Consider the following 27,223-nt stretch of genomic DNA (forward strand, 5'->3'; position numbering starts at 1 on the left):
GCCTGGAGGCGCAGGTGCCCGACTCCCATGGGATCCTAGAGAGTCTGCACCCAACTCCCTTGGGCTCCTGGGAGAGTCCCAGAACCAGGGTCCCGGCGTGGCATCGATCCCCTGGCAGGGCCCCGCCGGCACGGAGATGGAAGGGTCCCATCCAATGAGGCTCCCTCGGGCAGGATCCCGGTACACGGTGCCCTGGAGCTCAGGAACCCAGCTGTGGCTGCCCGCTGGTGCGAGCAGGTGCCAGGGGCGTAGGGTTGGATCAGAGGATGCCCTGCTGCTGGGCTTTCTGGGATGGGATGGGGGGTGGGGCAGCCTCTTCAAACAGGCTAAGAGGCTGGCCCGGCCTTCCCAACCCCCTCTGGGACCGGAGCCAGCGCAGCCCCCGCGGGCGGGGGGAGGGACGGCCTGCAGCGGTGGCTGGGAACCCTCTTGCCCAACCAACCCCGTCGCAATTCGCTGCAATCGGGCCAGGAAACCTCGCTGGGGCGGTTGGCAAAGAGGCATCTCCCCTGCCCCCTCCCGTGCGTCATGCCGAGGGGCTGCCAGCTGCAGCGCAGCACGGGGGGGACAGGCCTGGAGCCAGGACACCGCACTGGGGGCAGCCCCCGGCGCCTTCAGCCCTCGCCCCAGACCAGCGTCTCTCGGTTTAACTGGTGGAGCACCTCGCCGTGCCTCCGCCCCTCCTCAGAGGCCAGCCCCTCCCCCTCGCTGGCACTGAGCCCTGGGCGCCCGCAGGGATCGACCCCCGGCCCTTAGCATGGACAGCACGAGCCCCTGCCCCCGGAGCTAAAGGATGCGCTCCCTCAGCTGTGAGGAAGTAGCAGGCTGTTATCACCCCTGTGGCCACGTGAGCCAAAGCCCGGGATGTCGAGGGGCTTTGGACTGGGAGGAGGCAGGTCCCTGCCCTCCACGGTCTTCAGTGCTAGACGTGACTAGGTCGAAACAGCGCCGTGGTGGTGAGTCCCAGCGCATCAGAGCCAGCCCTGCCGCCTCCTTCGGCAGAACCGAGCGTCTCCGGCCTGTGCCCGTCAGCCCCGCTCTGCGGGAGGGAGCTGCCCCCCCGCAGCATCTCTGGCACTGGGGGAGCCGGAAGACCCTTCCCATCGGGGCACAGGGCCTGGGGCAGACCCAGGCTCCGGGGTGCCTGTGGCGCGCAGCCGGCCTGGGGTTCCAGGAGTGGCCGTTAGGCCAACGGCAGCTTTCCTGGGAAACGGCACGAACCTGGGCTGGAAGCGCCGCGAGACAACACACAGAGGCCGGCTTTGCTGAGTGTAATTGCACCTCAGCGCTGCTGTAGGGCCTGGTCTCCTTTCGTCACAGACCAGAGACCTTCGCTAACAGCCCTGCTCAAGCCAAGAGTTTGTGGACTGAGCCGCTTCGTGGGTCGTCAGCAGGCTCTGAACCCGGGACCTTCAGCACCACAGCCCAGCCCTGTGCCGCTTGAACAACTCCGTTAGCAGTAGTAGGCCGTTATCCTCTCTGTGGGCCAGCCACTAGAGGGGGCTAACACACACACGACGGCTGTTCATTTTAAGGTGCCCCCAGGGCTGAAGGGCCTGGACTTGGCCGGGTCTCTGCACCGGAACGGTCTCCCCGGGACAGGCCGCGGGGAAGCGTCTGCAGGGCCGAGTGAGGGCCCAGCCCATCGGTTCTAGCCGCGGCCCCGCCGCCCGCGCGAGGCACGGGAAGGGTTACAGACGCCCCGGTCCCACATGGAGAGGCAGGCCGGCGCCAGGAACAGTCTCCCCAGCTGGAGGCAGGGCGCACGGGACGCGGGCCCTGCTCAGGTGCCCTTGAAATTCCTCTTCTGCCAGCAGTGCAGACAGCAGCGCTCCCTCCTGCCGCTCTCCACCGAGCAGGCCTGGCAGACGGTGCCCTGGCACAGCCTGCAGAGAGAGCCAGGCAGGTGACGCGGCCCGCGTCAGTCGCCACCGGCACCCGCCCGCCCACACCCGCTGCGCCCCCCTCGCCCCTGGCAGCCCCTCCCCAAACCCAGAGATCCCACGCCGTCGCTTTCACCAATTTCCTGTGGCCGGGAGTGGGGGACAGCGGGACCCCCATAATGCTGCAGGGCAGGGGAGAGCTGGGCAGGGGGACCAGGGAACCCCCAAAACGGTGATGGGCAGGGCTGAGCGGGGGAGCCCCCTAATGCCACGGGGCAGGGCTGGGCAGGGGGAAGGGTAATACCCACACGCTCCCAGGGCCAGGTGGCTTGGCACGCGCTCCGTTCCCATTGGCCTCTCCCCCGCCCCACTGCCCCCCACGTCTGGTGGCCATGGCCCCTCACCTGCACTGGTACCTGCGGGAGAGAAACCCGAAGTCCTGGCTGCAGCGGGCGCACAGGCTGAGGTCGTGGGGCACCACGCGGGGGGCCCGGCAGTCAATGCCCTCCGTCTTCTGCCACAAGGCGTCCTTCTCCCTGGGGGGTGAGGGGAGAGGGCCCATCATCCCCTTCCCGTGACGCTGCCATTCGACTCCAGCCCTCGCTGCTCCCCCCCGGCCCCATCCCAGCCCCCAAGCCAGCCTTACTAAAGCCCCAGCCCTGCCGAGCCCCAGGGCCACCCCCGGAGGCCTCAGGGTGCCGCGTCGCCCCCCAGCTGCCAGGTGTGAGCGGGGCAGCCTCTGCAGCTCCCTCCCCATCCCAGGAGTGTGTGTGGGACCTGCCCATCCCCTGCCAGAGCCAGCTCCCTCAGTGACCCCCCGCAGCAGCAGACTGGCCCTCTGCCTCCCTCCCCCCAAACCTCCACCGCTTGAGCTAAGGAATCCGGGCATTTGGTGGCCGCTGCGGCAGGCTGTCACCCTCTCCAGGGGGCGGCTGTTACACACACACACTTTGAAGGTGTGTTACACAACGGCCCCAGCTGCATGCAGAGTCACAGCGACCACACACAAACGGCCGATGCGGTGGCTGGTTTGCGAGTGCAATGACCCCATGCACTGGCTGACATGCAATTCTCGCCCCCCCTGGACTGACAATCAGGGCTACACTTTGCTACCTGACAAAGTTGTGCACGTTGGCAAAAATAATCCCAGCTATCCATACCGGGGGAATATGATTGAGGTCTATAAAATCATGACTGATGTAGAGCAAGTGAGGAGGGAAGTGTTATTTACCCCTCCCCATAACTCCTGAACCAGGGGTCACCCAATGAAATTAACAGGCAGCAGGTTGAAAACAAACAAAGGGAAGTATTTCTTCACGCAACGCACAGCCAACCTGTGGAACTCCCTGCCAGGGGATGTTGTGAAGGCCTAAAGCACACCGGGGCTCAAAAAAGAAGGAGAGAACGTCCTGGAGGACAGGTCCATCGATGGCTGTTAGCCAGGCTGGGCAGGGATGGTGTCCCTGGCCTCTGTTTGCCAGAAGCTGGGAATGGGCGACAGGGGATGGGTCACTGGATGATTCCCTGTTCTGTTCACTCCCTCTGGGGCACCTGGCACTGGCCACTGTCGGAGGACGGGACACTGGGCCAGATGGACCTTTGGTCCGACCCACTGTGGCTGTTCTTGTGAAAACCAGCAACCATCCTTAGCGCCTCTAGGGTCGCACAAACCTCCCCGGCGAGCCAGGGCGCTGAGCCGACGGCCTGTGCATCTGCAGGGCTCTGGGTCCGGCTGAGCCCCAGGGCTCAGCACCGTTAGCTGCAGCCGGAGGCTCGACGCTCCTTGAAAAGGCAGCTCCGAAGCCTGGGCTGGAAGACGAGCCAGGCGGGGCTGGGGCTCAGGTGTGGCCCTGCTGGCTGCTAGCGCCACCTGCTGCCCAGCGAGAATGAGCTCGGTGTTAGCCTAGCTCCCCATTTGTGCACCTCACAGAACCTCCAAAAGAGAGACTTAGGGGCACCGGCAGAGCTGTGTGTTTGGGGGGCTCAGGACTGGGATCACAGGGGGCTGTGGGTCGGGAGGGAGGGGCACCGGCAGAGCTGTGTGTTTGGGGGGCTCAGGACTGGGATCGCAGGGGCTGTGGGTCGGGAGGGAGGGGCACCGGCAGAGCTGTGTGTTTGGGGGGCTCAGCACTGGGATCGCAGGGGCTGCGGGTCGGGAGTGAGGGGCACCGACAGAGCTGTGTGTTTGGGGGGCTCAGGACTGGGATCGCAGGGGCTGCGGGTCGGGAGTGAGGGGCACCGGCAGAGCTGTGTGTTTGGGGGGCTCAGGACTGGGATCGCAGGGGCTGCGGATCGGGAGTGAGGGGCACCGGCAGAGCTGTGTGTTTGGGGGGCTCAGCGCTGGGATTGCAGGGGGCTGCGGGTCGGGAGTGAGGGGCACTGGCAGAGCTGTGTGTTTGGGGGGCTCAGGGCTGGGATCCCCGGGGGCTGCGGGTCGGGAGTGAGGGGCACCGGCAAAGCTGTGTGTTTGGGGGGCTCAGGGCTGGGATCGCAGGGGGCTGCGGGTCGGGAGTGAGGGGCACCGGCAGAGCTGTGTGTTTGGGGGGCTCAGGGCTGGGATCGCCGGGGGCTGCGGGTCGGGAGTGAGGGGCACCGGCAGAGCTGTGTGTTTGGGGGGCTCAGGGCTGGGATCGCAGGGGCTGCGGGTCGGGAGTGAGGGGCACCGGCAGAGCTGTGTGTTTGGGGGGCTCAGCACTGGGATCGCAGGGGCTGCGGGTCGGAAGTGAGGGGCACCGGCAGAGCTGTGTGTTTGGGAGGCTCAGCACTGGGATCGCAGGGGGCTGCAGACTCAAGTTTCCCAGTGATGGAGCATGGAGGCTGCAGCTCCTCCCCCCGACCCTGGCTCCCACAGCATGGGCATAGTTTAGGAGGGCAAGGGAGGGCATTGCCCCCCCAATCTGCAAGCCTCTGGCAGGCATGGAGTTTGCCACCCACATGACGTGCGACTGGAGCTGCTCCCCCAAATACAGAGGCCAGACGATGCCTCTGTCCCCAGGAATCCCCCCTCGTTCCTCGCCTCCCAGCCCGCTCACCGGAGCAGTTCCAGCAGCCGGCCCTTCACCTCCCGGACGAGCTCCTGCTGCTCAGCCAGCTGCCCTCGATGTTCCTTCTCTCGCTCCTTGGCGTCTCTCTGCGCTCTCTCCAGCGCCAGCCTGAACTGCTCCCCGTCCTGCCGGGCCCTGGGCAGAAGGACAAGCCCTGAGATGGCTGAGCCCTGGCAAGCGTTAGCTGCGGGGTGCCAGAGAGGAGACGCCGGGATCCACCGCTGGGGTCTGTCGCCAGGACAGGGAACGGCCGGACAGGGTGCCACTCTGGACTGCAAGGGCACCCAGCTCCGGCAGTGATGCCCCAGGGGGGTCAGCCCCACACTGCATGCAGACGGGCCTGAGCCACCCCAGCCGGAGCCCGGCGGCCAGCTGAAGCTCCCCTGTAGAAAACGCCACCGATATTTCTGGGGCCAGCGTCTCGCCAGGGCAGGCAGGAAACCCAGAGACGATCCCGCCGGGGGGCAGGTTTGCATAGGTCTGTATTTGAGGCCGGCTGGGAAAGGGTGATTTCCCCTGGCACGGAGGCCAGGGGTGGAACCATGGGGAAAGACAGAGGGTTTATGCCCTTTATCGCTCCTCGGGCCCTGAGCGTTGGGGTTTTACATCCGGCTTGGTTTTTAACACTGGGTCATCTCCAACTCAGGAGACCCTCTGGCCACCTGTGGATCTAGCAGGATCACCACCGCCGAGCGGCCGGGCCTGCGAGCGCTGAGCAGCAGAGGGGCAGGATGTTTATTGGGAGCATTTGGAGCTCTCTGGATTTCGGTTAACATGGGCGTCTGGGGGGAAGCTGTCAGGGCTACGGGCTCAGCCTGGCCATGCCTTCCACGAAAGCCCCAGTTCTGCGGGCCAGATTCGCAGCTGGTGGAAACCCAAGGGCGCTCGGCTGATTGCCATCAGCTGAGGAGCTGACCAGCATCTCTGAGTCTTCCTCGAAGTCCTGCGTCTAAAGCGGGGAGGAGGAAACGCGCCCTCGCTTAAGCTCCTATGGAAGAACAACCAGGTCCCCTAAAACCCCAATTTGTAAAGACCCCCAGGGCACAAGGCACCTCCGTCCCTCTCTGCAATTCTCCTCTAAGCACCGTGTACAGTCCTATTGGCTGATGCATCCTATGTAGCTTAACCCATTGGCGGCCGTGCATCATCTGATTGGCGGGTGTGTCAGTCAGTCAGCCATTGGGCTCTCGTCCGATTGGCTGATGTGTCGGTGCGCTTGCCCCAAGGGGTACATTTGACTCTGGCTGCCAGTATTTCTAAGGTGCCCATCGCCACGGTATCTGGGCTGCCCGGCGCCCAGCTGCTTTACTGTCCTCGCTCTCTGTGAGCCGCTCGTTAGACCCGGTTCGCATCACTTCCCCCCCAGTGCTGCTGGCCTTAGTGGCATCGTGCCTGACGTTCCCTGCTGGGGGAGCGAGGCCGCAATCAGGCCGGCTGGCTCGGGCAGCAGCTGCGCGTTGCGAGGGATCCCGAGGGCACCGGCCGGGCTCGCTGAGTCTCCTACCTGCCCAGCTGCTCCGCCAGGTGCTTTGCTTCCTCCTCCTTGGCCTTTACCAGCTGCCCTTTCTGCTGGGCCTCCCCCATCGCCTTCTCCAGGTGCGTGGTCAGGTGCTAGCGGGGTAAAGCACTAACGTGAGGCCAGGCCTGGGCTCCCCAACTGGACTACATTTCCCAGGATGCATCCCAGCCACGTGACAGCCCTCCCCAAGGGGGGAGACCCTGGTGCATCATGGGAGATGTAGTCTGACCAGGGAGCCTAGGCCATAGCAGTAAACAGGTGAATGAGGCACCTGAACTACAACACCCACGATGCACTGCAGCAGCTTGTCTAAAACAAAATATTTTGCAGTTTGATTTTTTTTTTTTGGTCAAAAACTCAAAATTTCCCATGGAGAATCCCTCACCCCCATTTCCCCCTGCATTGCGCTCCAGCTCCACTACCTCCCTTCAAATGGCCAGTTCCTACCTTCACCATCTCTTCGACACTCTTCCTTGGTTTCTGCTCTGGACTGGCCTTCTCCAGCATGGCTGCTGCCCCCAGCTCCTCCGGCGGTTCCCCTGCCAGCACCCGCTTGCCCGTCCGCGGCCCACCCCCTCCAGCCGCTTTCTCCTCCACTGCGCCCCGTCCTCTGGCCAGCCCCAGGGGTTCCTCATCCCCAGCTTCCGAGCGGTCACATCCCGCCACCCGCTCTAGCTCCGCGGCAGCTCGGGCCAGCGTCTCCTCCAAGGCGCCCTTCTCCGCCAGTACGGCGGCGAGCTGCCCCCTGGCCTGCTCCAGCGTGTCGGCGGCTCTCTGCTTCTCCAGCTCCAACGTCTGCACCTGGTGCTGGAGCGCCACAATCTGCCCGTCGCTCTCCTCCTTCTGCCGGACCAGCACTTCCTGCAGCCGGGTGTCCTCCCGCTGGCTGCGGGCCCTCAATTCCTCCAGCTCGTCTCGGAGCTGCGCTGCCTCCCGGGCACGGCTCTCCAGGGCGGCCGCTGTGCTTTGCACTTGCTTGGCCAGGACATCTCTCTCTTCGGAGGCTCCCTGCAGCACGTCCTGGAGCTGCTGTTTCTCCTCTCTCTCCGCCTGCCTTTGCTCCTCGCACTCCACCAGCCGCCTCCACAGCTCGGCCACAGCCCTCTCGTGCCCGGCTCGCTCCTCGGTCCCTCGCGCCTCCAGCTGGGCCTTCTCGCTCGCGAAGCCCGCGGCTGCTTCCGCCAGCCGGGAGGCCACCGCGGCGTTTTCGGCCAGAGCATCCTGCAGCTTGGCCGACTGCCCCTCCAGCTCCTCCTGCAGGCCCCGCGTCCCTTCCTCCTTGTCCATCAGGGCCCCCTCTGCCTGCTCCAAAGCCGCCTGGAGGGAAGCATTTCGCTCCTGCTGTGCAGCCAGCTCCTTCTGGAGATCCTGAGCCTCTAGCCGGGCAGCCGCCAGGCTCTGCCCCTGAGACACCGCCGACTCCAGCAGGGCCTCTCGCTCCCTCTCCAGCTCCCTTCCCTCCGCCAGGGCCTGCTCCAGCTTCTGTCTCAGCCCCTCGGCCTGCAGCTCGGCCTGCCAGAGCCTCTGGGCCGTCTCCTCCTCCGGGCCGCGCGGGGGGCTGCCGCTGGGCCCTTCCCGCTGCCCCTCGCTGAGCTGACTGTGCAGAGCCGCCACCTGGGCCTCCGTCTCCTCCAGCCTCCCCTCGCTCGCACTCAGCTTCTCCTGGAGCCTCTGGCACCGCGACAGCAGCTGCTGGTGCCTCAGCTCCTGGGCTTCTGCTCCGGCCAGGCACTCCCTCCTCTCGGCCTCCTGCGCTCTCAGCCGCCGCTCGGCCTCCTCCAGGGCCTTGGCCATGGCCCGAGCCTCCTGGCGCTGGCCGGCCGCCGCGGCCGCCTCTTGCTCGGCGTCGCGCATCGCCTGGGAAAGCCGCTCGGCGAGCTCCTGCTGACGCTTCTCCCCCTCTGCCAGCCTGGCTCCGTGCCGCGTCTCCAGCTCCGCCAGCTCCTGCGCCTGGGCTGCCCGCAGGGCCGCCGTCTCCCCCTCCCTCTGGGACAGCTGCCGCCTCAGGGCGCTCACCAGCGCGTCCATCTCCTCCAGGGTGTCGCTCAGGAAGGCCTTGGAGTCCTGGAGCTCCCGGATCTGCCTGGCCTGCTCCTCCACCTGGCGGCTGCAGTGCTGCGCTGCCTCCTGCTGCAGCCGGGCCTGCTCCTCGCGGTGGCATTGCGCTTGCTGAGCCAACATGGACTCCAGCTCCCGGGCAGCGGCCAGGCTGCTCTGCAGCTCCCCGTCCAGCGCCTCGACCTGCAGCTGCAGCTGGGCGTTGAGCCTCTGGAGCTCAGCCTCGGGCTTTCCGTCTCCAGCCGCCTCCGAGCCCCGTTGCTGGGAGCCTGCCTCTCGCCCAGTGCCCCGGCTCCTCTCCAAAGAGGCCGTCGTTGCTGTATGTTCCCTGGGCTCTTCCAGTCCGGGCTGGAACGGGTCATCAGTGCTAAGCCCCGGGGATCGGCTGACCTGTCCTGGGAGCTGGGGCTCGTCCTCGGGGCCTCTCCGGGCTGCGTGGTGTTTCTCGCGGTCTCCAGCCGGGTTCCCAACCTACAGCGGGTGAATAAGCGCAGAGACAGAGCGAGGGACGGCTCCTTGGGAGATACCTGGGGACAAGTGGGTCTGTGCCCCTGTTTGTGGCTAGGAGGAAACCCCCCCGCTCCTACGCCCAGCTAACGGGTTGGGGCCCTTAGCTCAGGTGGTAGGGACCTGGGCTTTGGTGCTGGAGGCCCTGGGTTCAATCCCCCGGTAGCCCAGCCCACCCTGGGAGCTCTTAGCTGATCATCTGCATCAGACCCATGTGAGATTCAGTCGCCGTTGGCTGCGGCACCGTCTCTGCTGCAAGGACACCTGAGCTCTTCTTACCAGGTGGTGGTGCTGTGGTTACCACTGACCTGCCCGAGCTGCGGCTCCGTCCACAGCACTGGTGGGGCTGCATGCCCGCCTCCAACGCATGCTGGGAGAGCCGGCCGGCTAATGCTCCTCACGCCCGCCAGCAATGCATGCTGGGATGCACCACTGCACTGAGCGCTGGGAGGACGGGGGTCAGCCAGCACAGTGGGGTGGATCTGGTCTGTGTAGCCACATAACAGGCAGACAGCCTGGTGACAGTCAAGTGGCATCCTGGGCTCCTGGCGTGGGTGAAACATAGCGTGTGGCTATAAAGCCAGTGTAGAGAGAGCCCCGTTACTGATGCAGCTTGAGGCCAGAGCGCCTGCCGTGACATGGCAGCAGCGGCGCCTCTCCCCGGGCTCTGAGCGGACTCCCTCCCGGCACCCCGGGGCGCTTGGGAAATAACAGTGAACCATACGGTCCCAGCGCCCCACCCTGGGGCGGGATCACCTACCGGCCAGGCCGGCCCCTCCTTCGGGCTGGTCACGGGGCTTTGGCTGGAGGATCTGGACAGAGTCCTAAAGGAAACAAACACGCTCAGGGTAACGGCCTGGAAGGTGCCTGTTCCAGCTGTTTGTGCCTCCCCTGACCGAATCCTGCCACAGGGAGCTGCAGATGAGACGCCCACCTGCGGGCGGTCTGGCCCCACTGTCCCGCACAGTAACATTGACATGGGAGAGACCCCCCCACCGGGAAAGTAACAGTCCAGCTGGAAACATTTCCCCAGCCCCACAGATAAAGCTGCCGGGTCCCCCCTCTCCCCTGGGTCCTGTATGGCTGGGCGGGGCCGAGTTGTGTCCATGACACTGCTCTCAGGACAGGGGGTTCAGAAACAGCCCTGGGTGGGTGTGATCAGCGCCGAGCCCGGACCAAAACCCCTGTTCTTGGAGAAGTTTCTCCTGAACCAGCAAATCCGCTTGGAGACTTGAAGGCCAGAGGAGACGCTGCAGAGGAAGGCGAATCCCCCCAACCCCCACACCAGGGTCTCTCCCAATCTTATCTAGGGGAAAATTCCTTCCTGACCCCAGACCCCGAGCATGGGGATGAGACCCAGCAGCTCGACCCCCGGGATGAATTCTCAGCAGTAACTCAGACCTCTCCCCATCTCACGTCCAGCTAACCCAGAAGCTGGGGGCAGGCGGCACCAGGCTGGGGTCTTGCATTTAGGGACCTGATCGTGCGTTTCTGCTGAATTTGGGCCCGGTCCAGCCTTCCCTGGCTGCGAGACTGAAGATTGGCCAGTGACGGGCGCTGCTCAAGGCTACCCTATTGCTATGGGGCCGTGGCAGGTGGCCCAGCTCTTGGCACCAACTCCGAGCCCCATTGGGGTGAGCCCCTCGTGCGTGACCTAAACCTCGTCCTTCTCCCAACTGCCTTGTCATCCGGGATGGGGTAGGTGACAAAGCAGGGAATGTTCTTAGTGCTTTGCATGAACACGGCGCGTGCCTCAGTTTCCCTGTGTGCTGCGTGCGTGTAATGAGGGGGTGGGAGATGGTGGTTGTTGCAGAGGACCAGGTGTGACCTTGCCTAGCAGTCGAGACCCCGGACACTGGCCTGGAGATTGGGGACCCAGCGACTGGGAGGCCCAGCGCAGCTTGGGAGGCAGCCGGTTAAACGGGGTTTATTTAGTCTGCAGAAGAGAAGAATGAGGGGGGATTTGATAGCTGCTTTCAACTACCTGAAGGGGGTTCCAAAGAGGATGGAGCTCGGCTGTTCTCAGTGGTGGCAGATGACAGAACAAGGAGTAATGGTCTCAAGTTGCAGTGGGGGAGGTCTAGGTTGGATATCAGGAAAAACTGTTTCACTAGGAGGGTGGTGAAGCACTGGAATGGGTTCCCTAGGGAGGTGGTGGAATCTCCTTCCTTAGAGGTTTTTAAGGTCAGGCTTGACAAAGCCCTGGCTGGGATGATTTAGTCGGGGATTGGTCCTGCTTTGAGCAGGACGTTGGAGTAGATACCTCCTGAGGTCCCTTCCAACCCTGCTAGTCTGTGATTCTACGAATGGGCCCCACGACCTGACCAGCCAGTGGGGGAACAAAGGACGTGATTACCTGCGGAGGACAAAGGCCAGGGGAGGAGCTGTTGGGGGAGCTGAGATCAGTGATGGGGGGAAGCAGGGGGCAGCTGGACTGGGGAGAGATGTTCTGTGCTGAGGGTTGCTAGGCCCCGAGCCCTGAGAAGTGCCTGGGCTGGGTTCAGATGCTCAATAACCCCCCTGTGTTACGTTGGCGGAGGGTCACGGCAGGCTAGAGACCCGGGGAGATGGGGGGGGGCATTGCTCCCTCTGGGAGTGGAGGCCCCGGGGGACCTCGGAGGGGGCCCATGGCAGAGACAGACGCGCTGAGGCTCAGAGCGGTGCGGCTCCAGGAGGCGGAGGGGGTTAACCCCCGGCGAGGGAGTGGACCCCCGAGAGGGGCTGTCGCAGAGACTGGCCGGACTCAGAGAGCACAGGGGCCTGTGAGTCCAGGACAGGGTGTCCACCCCACACTGGCCCATAAAGGGTTAACGGGGGCCAGCTGGGCCAATTAACCTATTGGGCTGAGGGGGAGCTCAGCTGGGCAGGAACAGGTGGGGCCGTTTAAAGCCCAGGAGCTGAGCGCAGAACGGGGCATCGGGGGAGCGTCTGCAGTTGCTCCTGGAGATGGGAGCTGTGTCTGGGGCGACAGAGGCTGGCGAGGAGGCTGCAGGGAGCGTGCGAGCGCGGCAGCAGCAGGGGATCTCAGCCGTGGAAGGAGCTGATTCCCCGGAGCGGAGCAGCCAGGAGCAGGTGCCACCTGCGGTGAGTGGACCCCGTGACACCGTCCCTCCCCGATCGGCCAGGGCGTTGGAGGAGCAGGTCCCAGCCTGTTCGCTTCAGCTATTGGCCAGTCGTGTCTCGGGCCAGGCGGCTGCTCGTCCGAGTGGCAGGGCCCTGCCTCTGCTCCTCCTGGAGAGCAATTAGTGCCCGGCCGGTACGAATAGGGGGAAGTCACCCCGGTGCTTGTCGCTCCTGACCTCAGCGATTCCCGGCCTCCCGGTGGAGGGGGCTGCTGGAGGGGGGTGTATGTGGAGGGGATGTGGGTGGGGACGGGTTTGTCTGGGGGGGGCTCTCTGTGTGATGCAAGTGTTACAATTCCTGGGGCCTGCATCCCTCAGAGGGCGAAGTCAAGGAGGAGGAGGAGGAGGAGGAGCTGCTGCTTGGCGCTGCTCTGGGCTTGCTCCCCAGCCATGGGTGTACATGGGGGCCTTGCGTCGCTGCCCCCGGCCCGGTGTACAGAGAGACTCTCCCGCGGGGTCTGGCAGGAGATCGGAGGCTGCGCGGTGTGACGGGTGTGACCCCGCTCTGGGGGGCTGGACGCAAGCGCTGCCTCCGCTGTTAGGGATTAACCCTTTCTTCCCCTCTGGCTTTTTTGATGTGGTGTAATAAATCTGGTGGGAAGCGGCAAACCTGGGGAGGGAGACGGCGTCCAGGGAAGAACAGGCAAAAAAGGCTGAGCGGGATCCGTTTATGGAGGGGGTCAGACCAAAGACCCGTCTAGCCCCGTGTCCTGTCTGCTGACAGTGTCCTACAATGGCGTGTCGCCCATCTGCGACGGCTCGTGTAACCCACACACCTCCTGGGTGTGGGGGTCTGTCCCATCTGGGTGGGCAGTTGGCTTTTAGCTCATGCACTAAGCTCCAGAGGCCCCAGGTTCGATCCTGCCCACTAGCACCAAATATCTGCCACAGGCGGGGATGGGGCACTGAGTTACTACAGGGAATTGTCTTCCGGGGGTCTGGCTGGTGGGTCCCGCCCGGCCGGCGTCCTCAGGGTCTAACCAATCGATTGCCAGATTTGGGGCTGGGAAGGAGTTTCCCCCGGGTCAGATTGGCAGAGACCCTGTTTTGTTTGGGGTTTTTTTCACATTCCTCTGCAGCCTGGGGCAGGGGCCATTTGCAGGTTTAAGTGGTGGATCCTCTGTCGTCTTTTTAGACCAGGATCTGGGGAGGTCAGTAACTCAGCCGGAGCCCAGGGGCCCGTTACAGGAGTGTGTGGGGCAGGGGGGAGGTTCTGGAGCCTGCGGGTGCCGGAGGTCAGAGTGGATGATCACGCTGGTCCCTTAACACCGGGGAGGCCAATGCTCAACACCCAGCCGGGCGTGTGTCTGGCGCTCAGAGAGGAGGGGCCAGAGCACCCCGGCCGGACCCAGAGAGGGGTGAGGCTACGAATGGCCTGGGGAAAGGGGGATGGCGACTGCCCCTCCCCTCTTGGCAAAGGGGCGGGTCCGTGGCCGTTGCAATGCAGGCTCCTGCGCCCGGGGGGGGCGGGGGGTGTGATGTCCGCGGATGGGTTTGGTGCTGAGCTGGGGAAGCAGGGACCGGGCGGGGCCCATGAGCAGCTCACCTCCATGCTTGGCTCGGCTTAGCGCCGTATGGGCACGTGGGCTCCGGAGGAGACGGGCCGATGCCCTGAGCCTCGGCTGTGCCCGCTGGGTGCCAGCGAGCGGTGCCAGGATCTGGTGGCCTCACCTCCTGGAAATGCAGCTAAGCGGGGAGGGACGTGCTCAGGGGCTGGCGTGTGCTGTTTGCTGGGTGCTGGGCGGTGGGGGCCGGGGGTTACAATGTGAGCTGCACCTGCCGCACGAGGCCTGAAAGCTGCATGTGCCACGTCCCTCGCTCCCAACCCGCAGGCCATGACTGCTCAGGAGAGACTTGGGGGACTGCAGCAGAGCTGGGCCAGCAGGGGGCTGCGGGTCGGGAGTGAGGGGCACCGGCAGAGCTGGGGGGAGCCCAGGGCCGGGCTAGCAGGGGGCTGCGAGTCGGGAGTGAGGGGCACCGGCAGAGCTGGGGGGAGCCCAGGGAGTCGGGAGTGAGGGGCACCGGCAGAGCTGGGGGGAGCCCAGGGCCGGGCTAGCAGGGGGCTGCGGGTCGGGAGTGAGGGGCACCGGCGGAGCTGGGGGGAGCCCAGGGCCGGGCTAGCAGGGGGCTGCGGGTCGGGAGTGAGGGGCACCGGCGGAGCTGGGGGGAGCCCAGGGCTGGGCTAGCAGGGGCTGCGGGTCGGGAGTGAGGGGCACCGGCAGAGCTGGGGGGAGCCCAGGGCTGGGCTAGCAGGGGCTGCGGGTCGGGAGTGAGGGGCACCGGCAGAGCTGGGGGGAGCCCAGGGCGGGGATAGCAGGGGCTGCGGGTCGGGAGTGAGAGGCACCGGCAGAGCTGGGGGGAGCCCAGGGCGGGGATAGCAGGGGCTGCGGGTCGGGAGTGAGGGGCACCGACAGAGCTGGGGGGAGCCCAGGGCGGGGATAGCAGGGGCTGCGGGTCGGGAGTGAGGGGCACCGGCAGAGCTGGGGGGAGCCCAGGGCTGGGCTAGCGGGGGCTGCGGGTCGGGAGTGAGAGGCACCGGCAGAGCTGGGGGGAGCCCAGGGCTGGGCTAGCGGGGGCTGCGGGTCGGGAGTGAGGGGCACCGGCAGAGCTGGGGGGAGCCCAGGGCTGGGCTAGCGGGGGCTGCGGGTCGGGAGTGAGGGGCACCGGCAGAGCTGGGGGGAGCCCAGGGCTGGGCTAGCAGGGGCTGCGGGTCGGGAGTGAGGGGCACCGGCAGAGCTGGGGGAGCCCAGGGCTGGGCTAGCGGGGGCTGCGGGTCGGGAGTGAGGGGCGTGAGTACAGCTGCGTGTGGGAAGTTTCTCCAGCACCCGTCCCTGCTGCACCCACCTGCGTTTGTTGGTATCTCCACCCCCCCCCCCGACGCCCTGACACTCACTCGGAGAACATGGGCCAGGCCGCGTCCAGGTCGCCTCTCTTGAGGGCCAGGTGGAAGGTGACGCTGTCCAGCTCGTAGAGGCAGCCCAGGATGTCGGCTCGCAGCTGCGGGTGCAGGAAGGGGCTCCGGGCATAGTACCATTCACTGCAGCCAACAAGCCAGAGGAGCCCCTGAGATCCCAGCCAGCCCCTGCCCCAGCCGGCTCCTAGCTCACGAGCCAGCTGCGGGAAGCGGTGACGCCTGGGTGGGGAGAGAGAGTGGCGCCCTCTGCGCTTCATGGCACCCCCTGTTCCGGGGGGCAGGGGGGTCAGAATCTGCCGCCTTACAGGAAACGCCTGGGGGGAGGGTTAGATCTCATCTCCTGACAACCCCCCCGCCCTTTACATGCTGCCTCTGACTCTTCCCCCGCGGTCTCCTTCCCGTCCTCTTACTCCCTCCCAGATCACTTCCTATGGGGAAACTGAGGCACAGAGTGGGGCGACCGTTCACACAGGGTGTCGGTAGCAGAGCCACGAGTCCTGACTCCCCTTGGCCTGAGTTTAACAACAAACCCGTCCGTGAGACCGAGGTCAAATCCGCGAAGGGTGCGTGTGTGCGGGGGGAGGGCACCATTTTGTCCTGGGTGGGCGTCGCAGCTCTGGCTTTCCAGCTCCCCCCGGCCCCAGCTTCAGAGCTGCAGCCTGAGCCGCGCCGTCTACACGGGGATGTCCAGCAGCCTGGGCCGGGCTGGGAGCTTCGCTCCAAGGCGCCTCGGGCTGGAAGGACGTCCCAGGGATTTGCCTCCTGCAGCATTTGTCCCTGGGCCTGTCCCTGCTACAGGGTCTCTTGCTGCCTGGGGGTCATCTGCCCCCCTCCCTCCCTCCCTGCCCCTCTCCCTCGGCTCCCTTCTCCCCTTTCACTGGAGCCTGGGGCTTCCCCCTGCTGCCTCTCGGGGTTTGGCCCCTGCCCCTGCCCCACCGCCGGGCTCCTCACCTGGTCAGCTGGGGGTCCAGGAAGCAGAGCTGCAGCGACTCCGCCAGCTGCCGGTGCACCAGGCAGTAGCGAGTGAAGGCTCGTCCCTTCCCCACGGGGGTCCTGAGCTGTGGGCACACGGGAGGCGTTAGAGGAAGATGCTGCCGGCCCCCTGCTCTGCCCCCCCCCCCGCCTGTCTGTCCGGGCCAGGCCAGTCCTAAGCGACTGGAGCCACCTGCTTCCCCCAGCCTGGGTGGCGACGGCTCCTGCTCATGGAAACAGGGCGAGAAGGTTCCTCCAAGGTCCTGTGCTGAGGCAGAGCCAGACCAGCCAGATCCAATGTTCCCCTAGGGCCGCCTTGCAGGGGGTCCCGACGGAGCGGGGGGTGCGGCAGTGGGGAAAGCCCAGGGCTGGGCTAGCAGGGGCTGCAGGTCGGGAGTGAGGGGCACCGGCAGGGCTGGGGGGGCAGGGCTGGGCTAGCAGGGGCTGCAGGTCGGGAGTGAGGGGCACCGGCAGAGCTGGGCGGGGGGAGGAGAACTGGGCTAGCAGGGGCTGCGGGTCGGGAGTGAGGGGCACCGGCAGAGCTGGGGGGAGCCCAGGGCCGGGCTAGCAGGGGCTGCGGGTCAGGAGTGAGGGGCACCAGCAGAGCTGGTGTGGGGGGAGCCCAGGGCTGGGCTAGCAGAAAACTGTAAGTGGGATGGGGAAAATGCCCTTCAAAATGGTTCGAGGCACCGGCTGAACCCCTGGCTGGGGCGGCAGAAGGGCTGGGCCTGTTGGCAGCAAGGAAACGTCCAGCAAAGCAAAGCAGAGCAGAGCCCCAGGAGGCCGGGAAAGACGCCAGCGACCTCCCCACCAGCAGCCCGGGGAGGTTCCCCGCCCCCCACGCACCTTCTCCAGGGAGCTGACGAATCGCACGCCCTCGTGCCCCTGGCGCCGGCTCGCCAGCCCGTGGCACAGGAAGTCCCAGTAGTCCCGCCGCTGCCCGAAGAAACTCCTCTTCTCCTTCAGGTCAAACTGAGCCGGGCAAACAGACGGCAGCCGTGAGCCCGGGAGAGCCCGGGATCCCCAGCCTGCCCGCTGCAGCGGCCGCCCACCGCCAGGAGGGGTCAGTAGTGGGAAGGGGGCTGTTGCTTAGGCCTGTGGCTCCTGGCTGCTGGGACAAGGGGGGGGGAATTGGGGTTCACCCAGGGATCCCCCTACCAGTACAGGGCTGTGCTCCTACCCCCCATGGAGGCCAACATAAGAGTGGCCAGACTGGGTCAGACCAAGGGTCCATCTAGCCCAGGATCCTGTCTGCCGACAGTGGCCAATGCCAGGTGCCCCAGAACAGAACGGGGCAGTTATTGAGGGAGCCCTGGTGAGTCCCTTGCCTGCTCTGTGCCTCAGTTTCCCTGTGTCATGGGGCTCATGAAACTGGCCTGCCTCTGTCTGGCGCCCAAAGCCAAGTGCCGGGTGTCATTACGGGGTGTGGGGGGGGGTGAGGGGAGGTCCTCCCCAAAACCCAGCAGTGCAGGGGGCCAGCTCTGCACTGCAGCCGGTAGCCTCCCTCCTGCCTGGAAGATCCCAGCCCCAGCGCTGCCCGAGGGGGGGCCGGGGGGACTGCGTTCAGCCAGTTCTCGGCCACTCCGGTGTCAATAGCCACAGACCTCACTGGCCGGGAGCCTCTGCAGAGGGATTCCCAAAGGGCCACGCAGGGTGGGGAGGGGCCGAGCGGATCGGGGGGGCGGTTTGCCTGACGGGGGCAGCAGGAGCGGTGGGTTCCCGGACTCCCTACCTGGAGCAGGAATTCCAGCTGGGCACAGAGCCCGTGAAGCTCCCGGCTGCCGTCGGTGACCGGCAACCTCCGCTCCTTGTAGTTCTGCTTCAGCTCCCCGACGGTATCTGGGAGGGAACAGGGGCGCCGTGAGCAGGCGAGTCCCAGCCCGCCCCCCGGCTACACACACACACACACCCCACGGGGACCGAACTCTGCGGGAGCAACCCCAGCCGCTGAGACCCCCTGGGGCCAGGTGCCGAGGGAGGGAGGGAAAGCTGATAGCAATGAAAGTAAATTAGAAGTCGGAGCGTGGAGAAAACCGATCAGGAGGCAAAAGGAAACCGGGAGTAATGTAGGGCACAGGGGCGGCTCCAGCCCCAGCACACCGAGCGCGTGCCTGGGGGGGAAGCCACGGGGGGCGCTCGGCTGGTCGCCAAGAGGGCGGCAGGCACGTTGCCTTCGGTGGCTGCCTGCGGAGGGTCCGCTGGTCCCCCGGCTTCGGTGGACCTCCCGCAGGTGTGCCGCCGAAGCCGCGGGACCGGGGACCTCCCGCAGGTGTGCCGCCGAAGCCGCGGGACCGGGGACCTCCCGCAGGTGTGCCGCCGAAGCCGCGGGACCGGGGACCTCCCGCAGGTGTGCCGCCGAAGCCGAGGGAACGGGGACCTCCCGCAGGTGTGCCGCCGAAGCCGCGGGACCGAAGGCAGCCTGCCTGCCCTGCTTGGGGGTGGCAAAATGCCTAGAGCCGCCCCTGCTAGGGCAGTGGTTCTCACCCCCCTGGGGGTACGTGGGGGGGGGAACTCGTCTAGATATTTGCCTGGCTTTACAACATCAAAAGCACTAGCAAAGTCAGCACGAACTACCATTGCCTATGACTGGGTGTGAGGAAGTGGGGATGTTGGGGCTGTGTTATGTGGATGCTGAGTGGGGAGTGTTGGCCTGGGAGGGTTGCAGGGGAGTTGTGCTGGGCCGGCACTGGGGAAGGGAGGAGACCTGAGCAGGTAACCTGAGACCCCAGGAGGGGGGTTGGAGCCAGGTGACACCTCTGCCCGGACACTGGACAAGGGACACAAAGGCTGGGGGAGGCTGAGGGAGGTTCAGTTTGGAGCGGGCTGGGTGACTCGACCAACAGGGCTGTGGCCTCCCCAGGGCCCCCAGATGGATGTAACTACAGGGGGTCCTGTTGTCTGTATCGGCAAGACCTGTCTTGGACTGTGTTCCTGTCGTCCAAATAAACCTTCTGTGTTACTGGCTGGCTGAGAGTCCTGGTGCATCGCAGGAAGCCGGGGGTGCAGGGCCTGGTCTCCCCCCACACTCCCTGACACTGGGTGATACTGCTCTGTATGCCATTCACTGAAATGTAAGTACAAAATTTCGATTCCAATTGATTTATTTTATCGTGAGCATGAGACAAGCCAGTGACCATGAGCTGGTCGAGTTCAGGATCCTGACCCAAGGGAGAAAGGAGAGGAGCAGAATGCAGACCCTGGACTTCAGAAAAGCAGACTGCCTCCCTCAGGGAACTGATGGGCAGGATCCCCTGGGAGAAGACCATGACGGGGAAAGGAGTCCAGGAGAGCTGGCTGTATTTAAAAGAATCCTGACTGAGGTTGCAGGAAAAAACCATCCCGATGTGTAGGAAGAACAGTAAATATGGCAGGTGACCAGCTTGGCTTAACAGTGAAATCCTTGCTGATCTTAAACACAAAAAAGAAGCTTACAAGAAGTGGAAGATTGGACAAATGACCAGGCAGGAGTATAAAAGTATTGCTCAGGCATGCGGGAGTGAAATCAGGAAGGCCAAGTCACACTAGGAGTTGCAGCTAGCGAGAGATGTTAAGAGTCACAAGAAGGGTTTCTTCAGGTATGTTAGCAACAAGTAGAGAGTCAAGGAAAGTGTGGGCCCCTTGCTGAATGAGGGAGGGAACTTAGTGATAGAGGATGTGGAAAAAGCTCATGTACTCAATGATTTTTTTGCCTCTGTCTTCACGACCAAGGCCAGCTCCCAGACTGCTACACTGGGCAGCACAGCATGGGGAGAAGGTGACCAGCCCTCTGTGGAGAAAGAAGTGGTTCAAGACTATTTAGAAAAGCTGGATGAGCACAAGTCCATGGGGCCGGATGCACTGCATCCGAGGGTGCTAAAGGAGTTGGTGGATGTGATTGCAGAGCCATTGGCCATTATCTTTGAAAACTCATGGCGATCGGGGGAGGTCCCGGATGACTGGAAAAAGGCTAATGTAGTGCCCATCTTTAAAAAAGGGAAGAAGGAAGATCCAGGGAACTACAGGCCAGTCAGTCTCACCTCAGTCCCTGGAAAAATCATGGAGCAGGTCCTCAAGGAATCAATTCTGAAGCACTTGGAGGAGAGGAAAGTGATCAGGAACAGGCAGCATGGATTCACCAAGGGCAAGTCATGCCTGACTAACCTAATTGCCTTCTATGACGAGATAACCGGCTCTGTGGATGAGGGGAAAGCAGTGGATGTGTTATTCCTTGACTTTAGCAAAGCTTTAGATACGGTCTCCCACAGTATTCTTGCCAGCAAGTTAAAGTCTGGGCTGGATGAATGGACTATAAGGTGGATAGAAAGCTGGCTAGATTGTCAGGCTCAACGGGTTGTGATCAACGGCTCCATGTCTAGCTGGCAGCCGGTTTCAAGCGGAGTGCCCCAAGGGTCAGTCCTGGGGCTGGTTTTGTTCAATATCTTCATTAACGATCTGGAGGACGGCGTGGGCTGCACCCTCAGCAAGTTTGCAGATGACACTAAACTGGGAGGAGTGGTAGATACGCTGGAGGGTAGGGATGGGATACAGAGGGACCTAGACAAATTAGAGGACTGGGCCAAAAGAAACCTGATGAGGTTCAATAAGGACAAGTTGCAGAGTCCTGCACTTAGGACGGAAGAATCCCAGGCACTGCTACAGACTAGGGACCGAGTGGCCAGGCAGCAGTTCTGCAGAACAGGACCTAGGGGTTACAGTGGGCGAGAAGCTGGATATGAGTCAACAGTGTGCCCTTGCTGTTGTCACGGAGTGTGGAGGAGTCAGGGCCCTGCACCCCCGGCTTCCTGCGATGCACCATGACTCTCAGCCAGCCAGTAAAGCAGAAGGTTTATTAGACGACAGGAACACAGTCCAAGACAGGTTTTGCCGGCACAGACAACAGGATCCTCCCCAATTAGGTCCATCTTGGGGTCCCAGGAGCCCCACAGCCCCCTTGGAGGGTCAGAGCCCTGTCTGTGCTTCCCTCCATTCCCCAGCCAGCTCCGGAAACTCCCTCACTCTCCAGCGTCTCCTCCCCCAGCCTTTGTTCAGCTTCCCGGGCAGAGGTGTCACCTGGCCTCTAACCCCTTCCTGGGATCTCACCTTACATGCTCAGGCATCTTCCCTCAAGGCCAGTCTCCCATCCCCCGTCCTCCCAGGCCAACCCTCCCCACTCAGCATTCACAGACCACAGTAAGAACAGTCCCAGTTCATCACAGTTGCCAAGAAGGCTAACAGCATTTTGGGCTGTATAAGTAGGGGCACTGCCAGCAGATCGAGGGACGTGATCATTCCCCTTTACTCAGCACTGGTGAGGCCTCATCTGGAGCACTGTGTCCAGTTTTGGGCCCCACACTACAAGAAGGATGTGGATAAATTGGAGAGAGTCCAGCGGAGGGCAATGAAGATGATGAGGGGGCTGGAGCACATGACTGATGAGGAGAGGCTGAGGGAACTGGGATTGTTTAGTCTGCAGAAGAGAAGGATGAGGGGGGATTTGATAGCTGCTTTCAACTACCTGAAAGGGGGTTCCAAAGAGGATGGATCTAGACTGTTCTCAGTGGTGGCAGATGACAGAACAAGGAGCAATGATCTCAAGTTGCAGTGAGGGAGGTCTAGGCTGGATATTAGGAAACACTATTTCCCTAGGAGGGTGGTGGAGCACTGGAATGGGTTCCCTAGGGAGGTGGTGGAATCTCCTTCCTTAGAGGTGTTTAAGGTCAGGCTTGACAAAGCCCTGGCTGGGATGATTTAGTTGGGTTTGGTCCTGCTTTGAGCAGGGGGTTGGACTAGATACCTCCTGAGGTCCCTTCCAACCCTGATTTTCTATTATTCTATGATCTGGTAAAATGAGCGGATCAGCCATTTGTCAGTACTAGTGTGCGGTGACACATTTGTCTTTTAATGTCAGATTTTGTCAGCAAGTTGGTTTGAAGTGAAGTGAAACTTGGAGGAACGCAAGACAAATCAGCCTCCTGAAAGGGGGCCAGACGTCTGGAAAGGTTGAGAGTCCCTGTGCGAGGGCAAGTGGAGTTTAGACCATAAGAACGGCTCATGCAGTTCCGGGTCCCCATTCGGGAAGGATGGGGAGAACTTGGAGACGGGCCGGAGAAGAGCCAGGAGAAGGATGGAAGGGTTGGGAAGTCACGGAGCTCCGTCGATCTGGCTTCAGGAGAGCAGCCTAAAGGGCGACTAGATCCCAGGTTGGCCGTGCCGACGTGGGGAACCGCTGTTGGATAACGGGCTCCTCCGGCCAGCAGAGAAAGGTCTCACCCAGCCCAGCTGCTGGAAGCCGAAGCGGGGCCCCCTCCGAGTGGAAACCGGGCGAGGCCGTTACGGGAGAGTCATGAGCCAGTGGAACAATTTGCCCAGGGTGGGGCTGGACTCGCCGGCAGTGGAAATTCTGAACTGGGGCCTGGCTGTTCCCCTGGCTGAGCCGCTCTGTGTGACGGGGACGAGCTCAGGGAGCAGCTCCGGCCTGTGCTCTATGGGGCCAGCCTGGGGGATCCCCTCGGGCCAGGCTACCGCTGAGTGACTCCTTTCCTGTGGAGTGACTCCTCGGTAGGAGAGCCCCCCCCCATGGGTGTTAACCCTTTAAGCCGGGGCCAGTACGAGGCTACACTGATCATCTCTCTGCCAGGCACCCCTCTTGCAACTGACCCAGACCCTGCCACCAAACCCAGCTCCCTACCTGTCCAGTGACCCCGCTCCGGGCACCCCAACCCCTGCTAGTTCCAATCTGTACCCCCCCCCCGACAGGATGCCCTGACCCATCTCCCCTCCCCCCACCCTGCATGCTGGCCTGACCCACCTGCCAGGTGTTAGTTCCCAGAGCCCCCTCCCTTCTGGGGCGGGTGTTCCCACAGCCCAGCGATTCTGCACTGCAGGGCAGCTCTCCGGGCTGGGCCAGCCTGTGCCCCTGACGCAGGGAGCCGGCAGCCAACTCCCGTCCTGGCACCGGTGCCAGCGCAGCACCGGGCTGGGTGTCCCCCCCAGGCAGGGAGGGGGTCGCTGTCACACTTACCCCTTAAGTCCTGGATCATGCGGAGGAGTTCTCCGGCTCCGGCCATGGCACCTGCAACGGGACAGGGTGGGGTGGGGGGTGGGTGAGGCGGCACTGTGGGTCTGTCTCTGCCCGGGGGCAGGGAGGGGAGATGTCGCCCTGGCAGCTGACACCTCTGTGAAACGTGACTATCGCCCGGGAGTGGCCGTGGCGTGGCCCCGGGAAGCTGGGGGGCCGGAGTGGCGTGGCACGGGGTGGTGCCAGCGTAACGGCACAGAGCGGTGATGTCCCGCCCTGCTGCGATGGCATCATGCCACGCTGCGGGGCCCCACGGTGTCACGTGGCTGGGCAGGGTCCTGCCCCTCCGGCCCGCGGGTGCTCTGGGCTGCAGGAAAAGGGGCAGGAGCCCCCCGTCCCCTCCTTGTCTCTCCTCCCCCAGGGCTCCCCCTCTGCCCACCCCTCGCTCCAGCCAGGCAGGCGCTGAGTGACCGTCCAGCCCTCGGAGGTCCCGGGCACAGACTGGCCCCACGCTGCACTCCCTGGGGGCGAGACGCGATCACCCCATTGGCCCCCTGGCCAATGCCGCCCAGCCACGGCCAATGCCCACGATGCACCTGGGCGTGGGAGATTCCCTCCCAGGCCTGACCCAGAGGGCACCAAGAACGTGGCCTCTCCCAGCCGAGCTGTGGACTGAGAGGGCCCCAGGAGCTGGCGTGACCCCCCCCCAACCAGCAGCTCAGCAGGCCGTGCCATGCAAAGAGCACCAACCAGCACCATAACCCCGCCCTGGAGCTCAGCAGCTGGGCTGGGCCAAGGGACAGAGCTGAGAGAGCAGCTCCACCAGCTGGGAGCAGTAGTAGGTCCTTATCCTGAACCAGCCACTGGCTGGGGGTTGTCACACTGTTCTGGGGGGGAGGGGTTTACAGAAGCCCAGGCTGAATGCTGTGACCACCAGCCCATCCCTGAGCTCCCTCCCTCCCTCCAGCAGACCCTGCACCCCAGAGAGGACTGGGGCCCCCCGGACTCCGCCAACAGACCAGGCTGCACCCCAAGTCACCGCGACGCTGTCGGCTGCACCCTGGCTGCTGCCCCATCCAGCTCCTCTCCCTGCCTCCCACCTGCCTGGAAAGCCCCTAGTTCCCCGGCTCCGCACGCACGAGCAAGGTGACTAATAGTGAGCCGCACGCAGGGAAGTGCTTGGGAGCTCAGGCAGCCCGGGGGGAGGTGAAGGGCTGCAAGGCCCCGTGGGGATTTGAACCGGCCCTGGGGCAGGTTCTGCTCTCGGGAAACCAGGCACGACTCCTGGCGTCCTGCTGGCCCCTGCTGAGCCCACCGGCGGCCGGGTAAAGGCTTTCCTGGGTGCCGGAGCAGCCCCACCTCTCTGGCAGGAGCTGAGTCTAGCACGCGGGTCGGGCAGGGTGCCCCAAGCCCTGGGCCGCGCTCCCGGGGGCTGGTGTGACCGGGGGAGCCAGGCGGGTCAGTCAGCGTCTCGTCCCCCCGGGCACTTGCTGGAGCTGGCAACGCCCCCTTGGGGGCGCAGTTCTCTGTACCCAGGGCAGGGGGGCAGTCCCACAAGGAGAACCTTAATAATCAGCCAAATGGGACATTAAATCCACCCCCCCCAGCCCTGCCAAGAATCCCACTCAGCCCTTTTCCACGGGAGAGGAACGTCGGGCTGGTTTCTGCTTCCACAGCAGACCCCCGGAGGGCTGCCCGCCAGGCTCAGAGGGTCTCTCTGGGGAGGGCAGCAGGGCTAGTGGTTAAAGCAGGGGACGGGGACGCAGGACTCCTGGGTTCCATTCCCCGTTCTGCCACTGGGTGACCCTGGGCCAGTCCCGTCTGCATCTCCGGCTCTGTCAAATGGGGGGTGAGGCTCACCTGCGAGGGGCTCTCTGGGGGGAGGCCGGGTGGCTGGCGGCTGAGCCATCTGCTAGCAGCGCTCTCCTGGCAGCAGGCCTGGCTTGGTTCTCCCTGCAGCTCGCAGGCTGCTTCTCCTTTCACGTGGGAGTCGCTGCTTCCCAAGGAGGAAGTGGAGGGCGTGAGCTGTGTGCGGCAGACAGGAACCCCAGCGCCCCCATTCCAGGAGGAGCCGAGCGCTGCGTCGAGCGGCTGTGCCCAAAATATCCGCCCTGGGGGAAACGAAACAGACGCGAAGCAGGAGCTGGGGGGAGGTGAGAGAGAGCTGGCTCTGGGGGAGCTCCTGGGCAGGGGGCTGGAGAACGGGGGGCTAGTGGGGATGGGGGGGCTCATTGATGCTGGATCACAAGGACACTGCAGAGCCGGAACCCAGCTTGACCCATGTTCAGGGGGCACCGGATCTGGGGGGAGCCGGGTATCTCCGCATAGGCCCCTCTCAGCCATGGCACGTGCCCAGCTCGGGCCAGATAGCACCATGGGATGCGAGGCCTCACCCAGGGGAGCTCTCAGAGAACCCTCTTTGCTCCATCAGCCCCCGGGCTGCAGCGGCAGGGGCCGGCCAGCGAGAGCCCCGAGAAGCTCTGTGATCCAGGACCCCAAAGCCTGTCTGCTCCGGTGTCCCACCACCAAGTGAGGCCAGTGCTGGACACTTCAACAAGGCCGGGCAGCCCTATGCCCTGGGGTTGAGTCCTTCCTGACCCCAGCTGATGCTCAACCACAGTCCTGAAGCCTGTGGGTGGATGGTCCTTCTCCCTGTACCCTAGTGGTGTCACCGCTGGGGCTATGGCCAGCCACCAGCCTAGTCCTCCCAGAAAGGCAGACGTGGGTGCGCTGAGCCCGCAGATCACTGCCCTGCTCCAGGCTTGGGGGTAAAGACCCCAAGCTGCCTGCAGCAGCTACAGCGCTGGCATCTTCTCCCTGCCCCTTCTCCGAGGCCCTGTCCCCCGCTCACTCCATCTCCCCTTCCTCTCCCCACCCTCCAGCATGTCCCTCCTCCGGCTCCTACGTGGAGGCGCAGCCAGGCAGCTCCGTGCGCTGCCCCATCTGCAGGCACCGCCCCCACAGCTCACATAGGCTGTAGTTCCCGGCCAATGGAAGCTGCGGGGGCAGTGCTTGGGGTGGGGGCAGCGTGCGGAGCCCCCTGGCTGCCCCTACACATAGGAGCCGGAGTGGGGACATGCCGGCTGCTTCCCGGGAGCCGTGCGGCGTGGAGGCTGGCAGGGAGCCTGCCAGCCCTGCTGCATGGTGCCGCCAACCGGACAGTCAGCAGTGCTGACCAGAGCCGCTGGGATCCCTTTTCGACCGCGTGTTCTGGTCGAAAACCGGACACCTGGTGACCCTACTCAGCCCCCGCCGCACGCTGCCCCGGGCTTTGGGATCCCCTGAAAGCTGATCTCCTTGCCCCGGTGAGCACTCGCGACCTGCCCCAGCCCCGGGGCATGGGGGTGCTGGGGGGGGGCTCCCCAGCCCCCTGGGAGGGACGGTGCCGGCTGCTGGCGCCGGCCCAGCCTGAGCCATGTTCCCAGACGGGCTCCCCCAGGTGCCAGTGGGATCCGGCTTCCTCCGGTTGGGAGACATGGGGGTGGGGGCCTCTCCCACCCCCCAGCTGCTGCCTGGGCACCCTGGGACCAGTGGTGAGCTGGAGCCGGTTCCCACAGGTTCCCAAGAACCAGTTGCTAAACTTAGACCTCCATGGAGAACCGGTTGTTAAAGGGCCAGGGGGTGGGTGGGCAAAGAACTCCGGTCCGGGGGCCGGACCATCCTGTTGCTCCCAGGATTCCCAGCTGGGGAGGCTGAGGCTCCCCCGGCCCTTCCCCTGCTTCCCCCCAGCTGCAGCGTGGCCAGCCGCCGGCACCAGCTGGGCAGCTCAGCTGAGCTCCGGAGTCGTCCTGCTGCCGCTTTCTGAGAGGCCTGGCAAGGTGGGGAAGGGGGCCTGCTGCAAGCTCCAGGGCTGGCCGGAGGGGAGGGGGCAAGTGGGGCAATTGGCCCAGGCCCTGCAGGGGCCCCCGGCCCCACGAGGATCTCTCCCTGGCCCCTCCCCCGCTCCCCCCCTTAAATCAGAACTTTTTATAGGGAACCGGTTGTTAAGATTTTGACAGCTCATCACTGCCTGGCACCGTGCCCGGTGCCAGCCACCAGCCGAGCGGCTGCAGCTGGAGCCCAGCAGCCGGGTTCCTGTCTCTGCCCCACCCGGCCCTGGGCAGCCCAATGCCTCCTACCTGTGCCAGCCCCGGGGGGGACCCTGCCCCGGCGGGGAGGGGGGAGGTGCGGGGCGGGGGGGCTCCCCAGGCCGCCTCCCCAGGCAGCC

General features: G+C 64.5%; 1 protein-coding gene across 2 annotated transcripts; it reads right to left on the bottom strand.

Annotated features, from left to right (window-relative positions):
* Nucleotides 1–944: 944 nt before the first annotated feature.
* Nucleotides 945–27,223, bottom strand: RUFY4 (RUN and FYVE domain containing 4). 2 transcript variants are annotated; one of them, XM_045031863.1, is made up of 13 exons: nucleotides 27,135–27,223; nucleotides 24,877–25,127; nucleotides 23,020–23,070; nucleotides 17,752–17,858; nucleotides 16,866–16,991; nucleotides 15,999–16,105; nucleotides 15,027–15,170; nucleotides 9,772–9,835; nucleotides 6,894–8,975; nucleotides 6,432–6,538; nucleotides 4,916–5,062; nucleotides 2,288–2,419; nucleotides 945–1,886 (listed from the first exon to the last, which is right to left on the bottom strand). In XM_045031863.1, the coding sequence occupies exons 2-13, from the start codon at nucleotides 24,923–24,925 to the stop codon at nucleotides 1,784–1,786; spliced, it is 3,219 nt and encodes a 1,072-aa protein (XP_044887798.1). In that variant the 5' UTR covers nucleotides 24,926–25,127; nucleotides 27,135–27,223; the 3' UTR covers nucleotides 945–1,783. The 2 variants fall into 2 exon arrangements, with proteins under 2 accessions (XP_044887798.1, XP_044887799.1); XM_045031864.1 differs by lacking the exon at nucleotides 27,135–27,223 and having other exon boundaries at nucleotides 24,877–25,324.

Source organism: Mauremys mutica, chromosome 10 (genome assembly GCF_020497125.1).
Source record: "Mauremys mutica isolate MM-2020 ecotype Southern chromosome 10, ASM2049712v1, whole genome shotgun sequence".
NCBI lineage: Eukaryota > Metazoa > Chordata > Testudines > Geoemydidae > Mauremys > Mauremys mutica.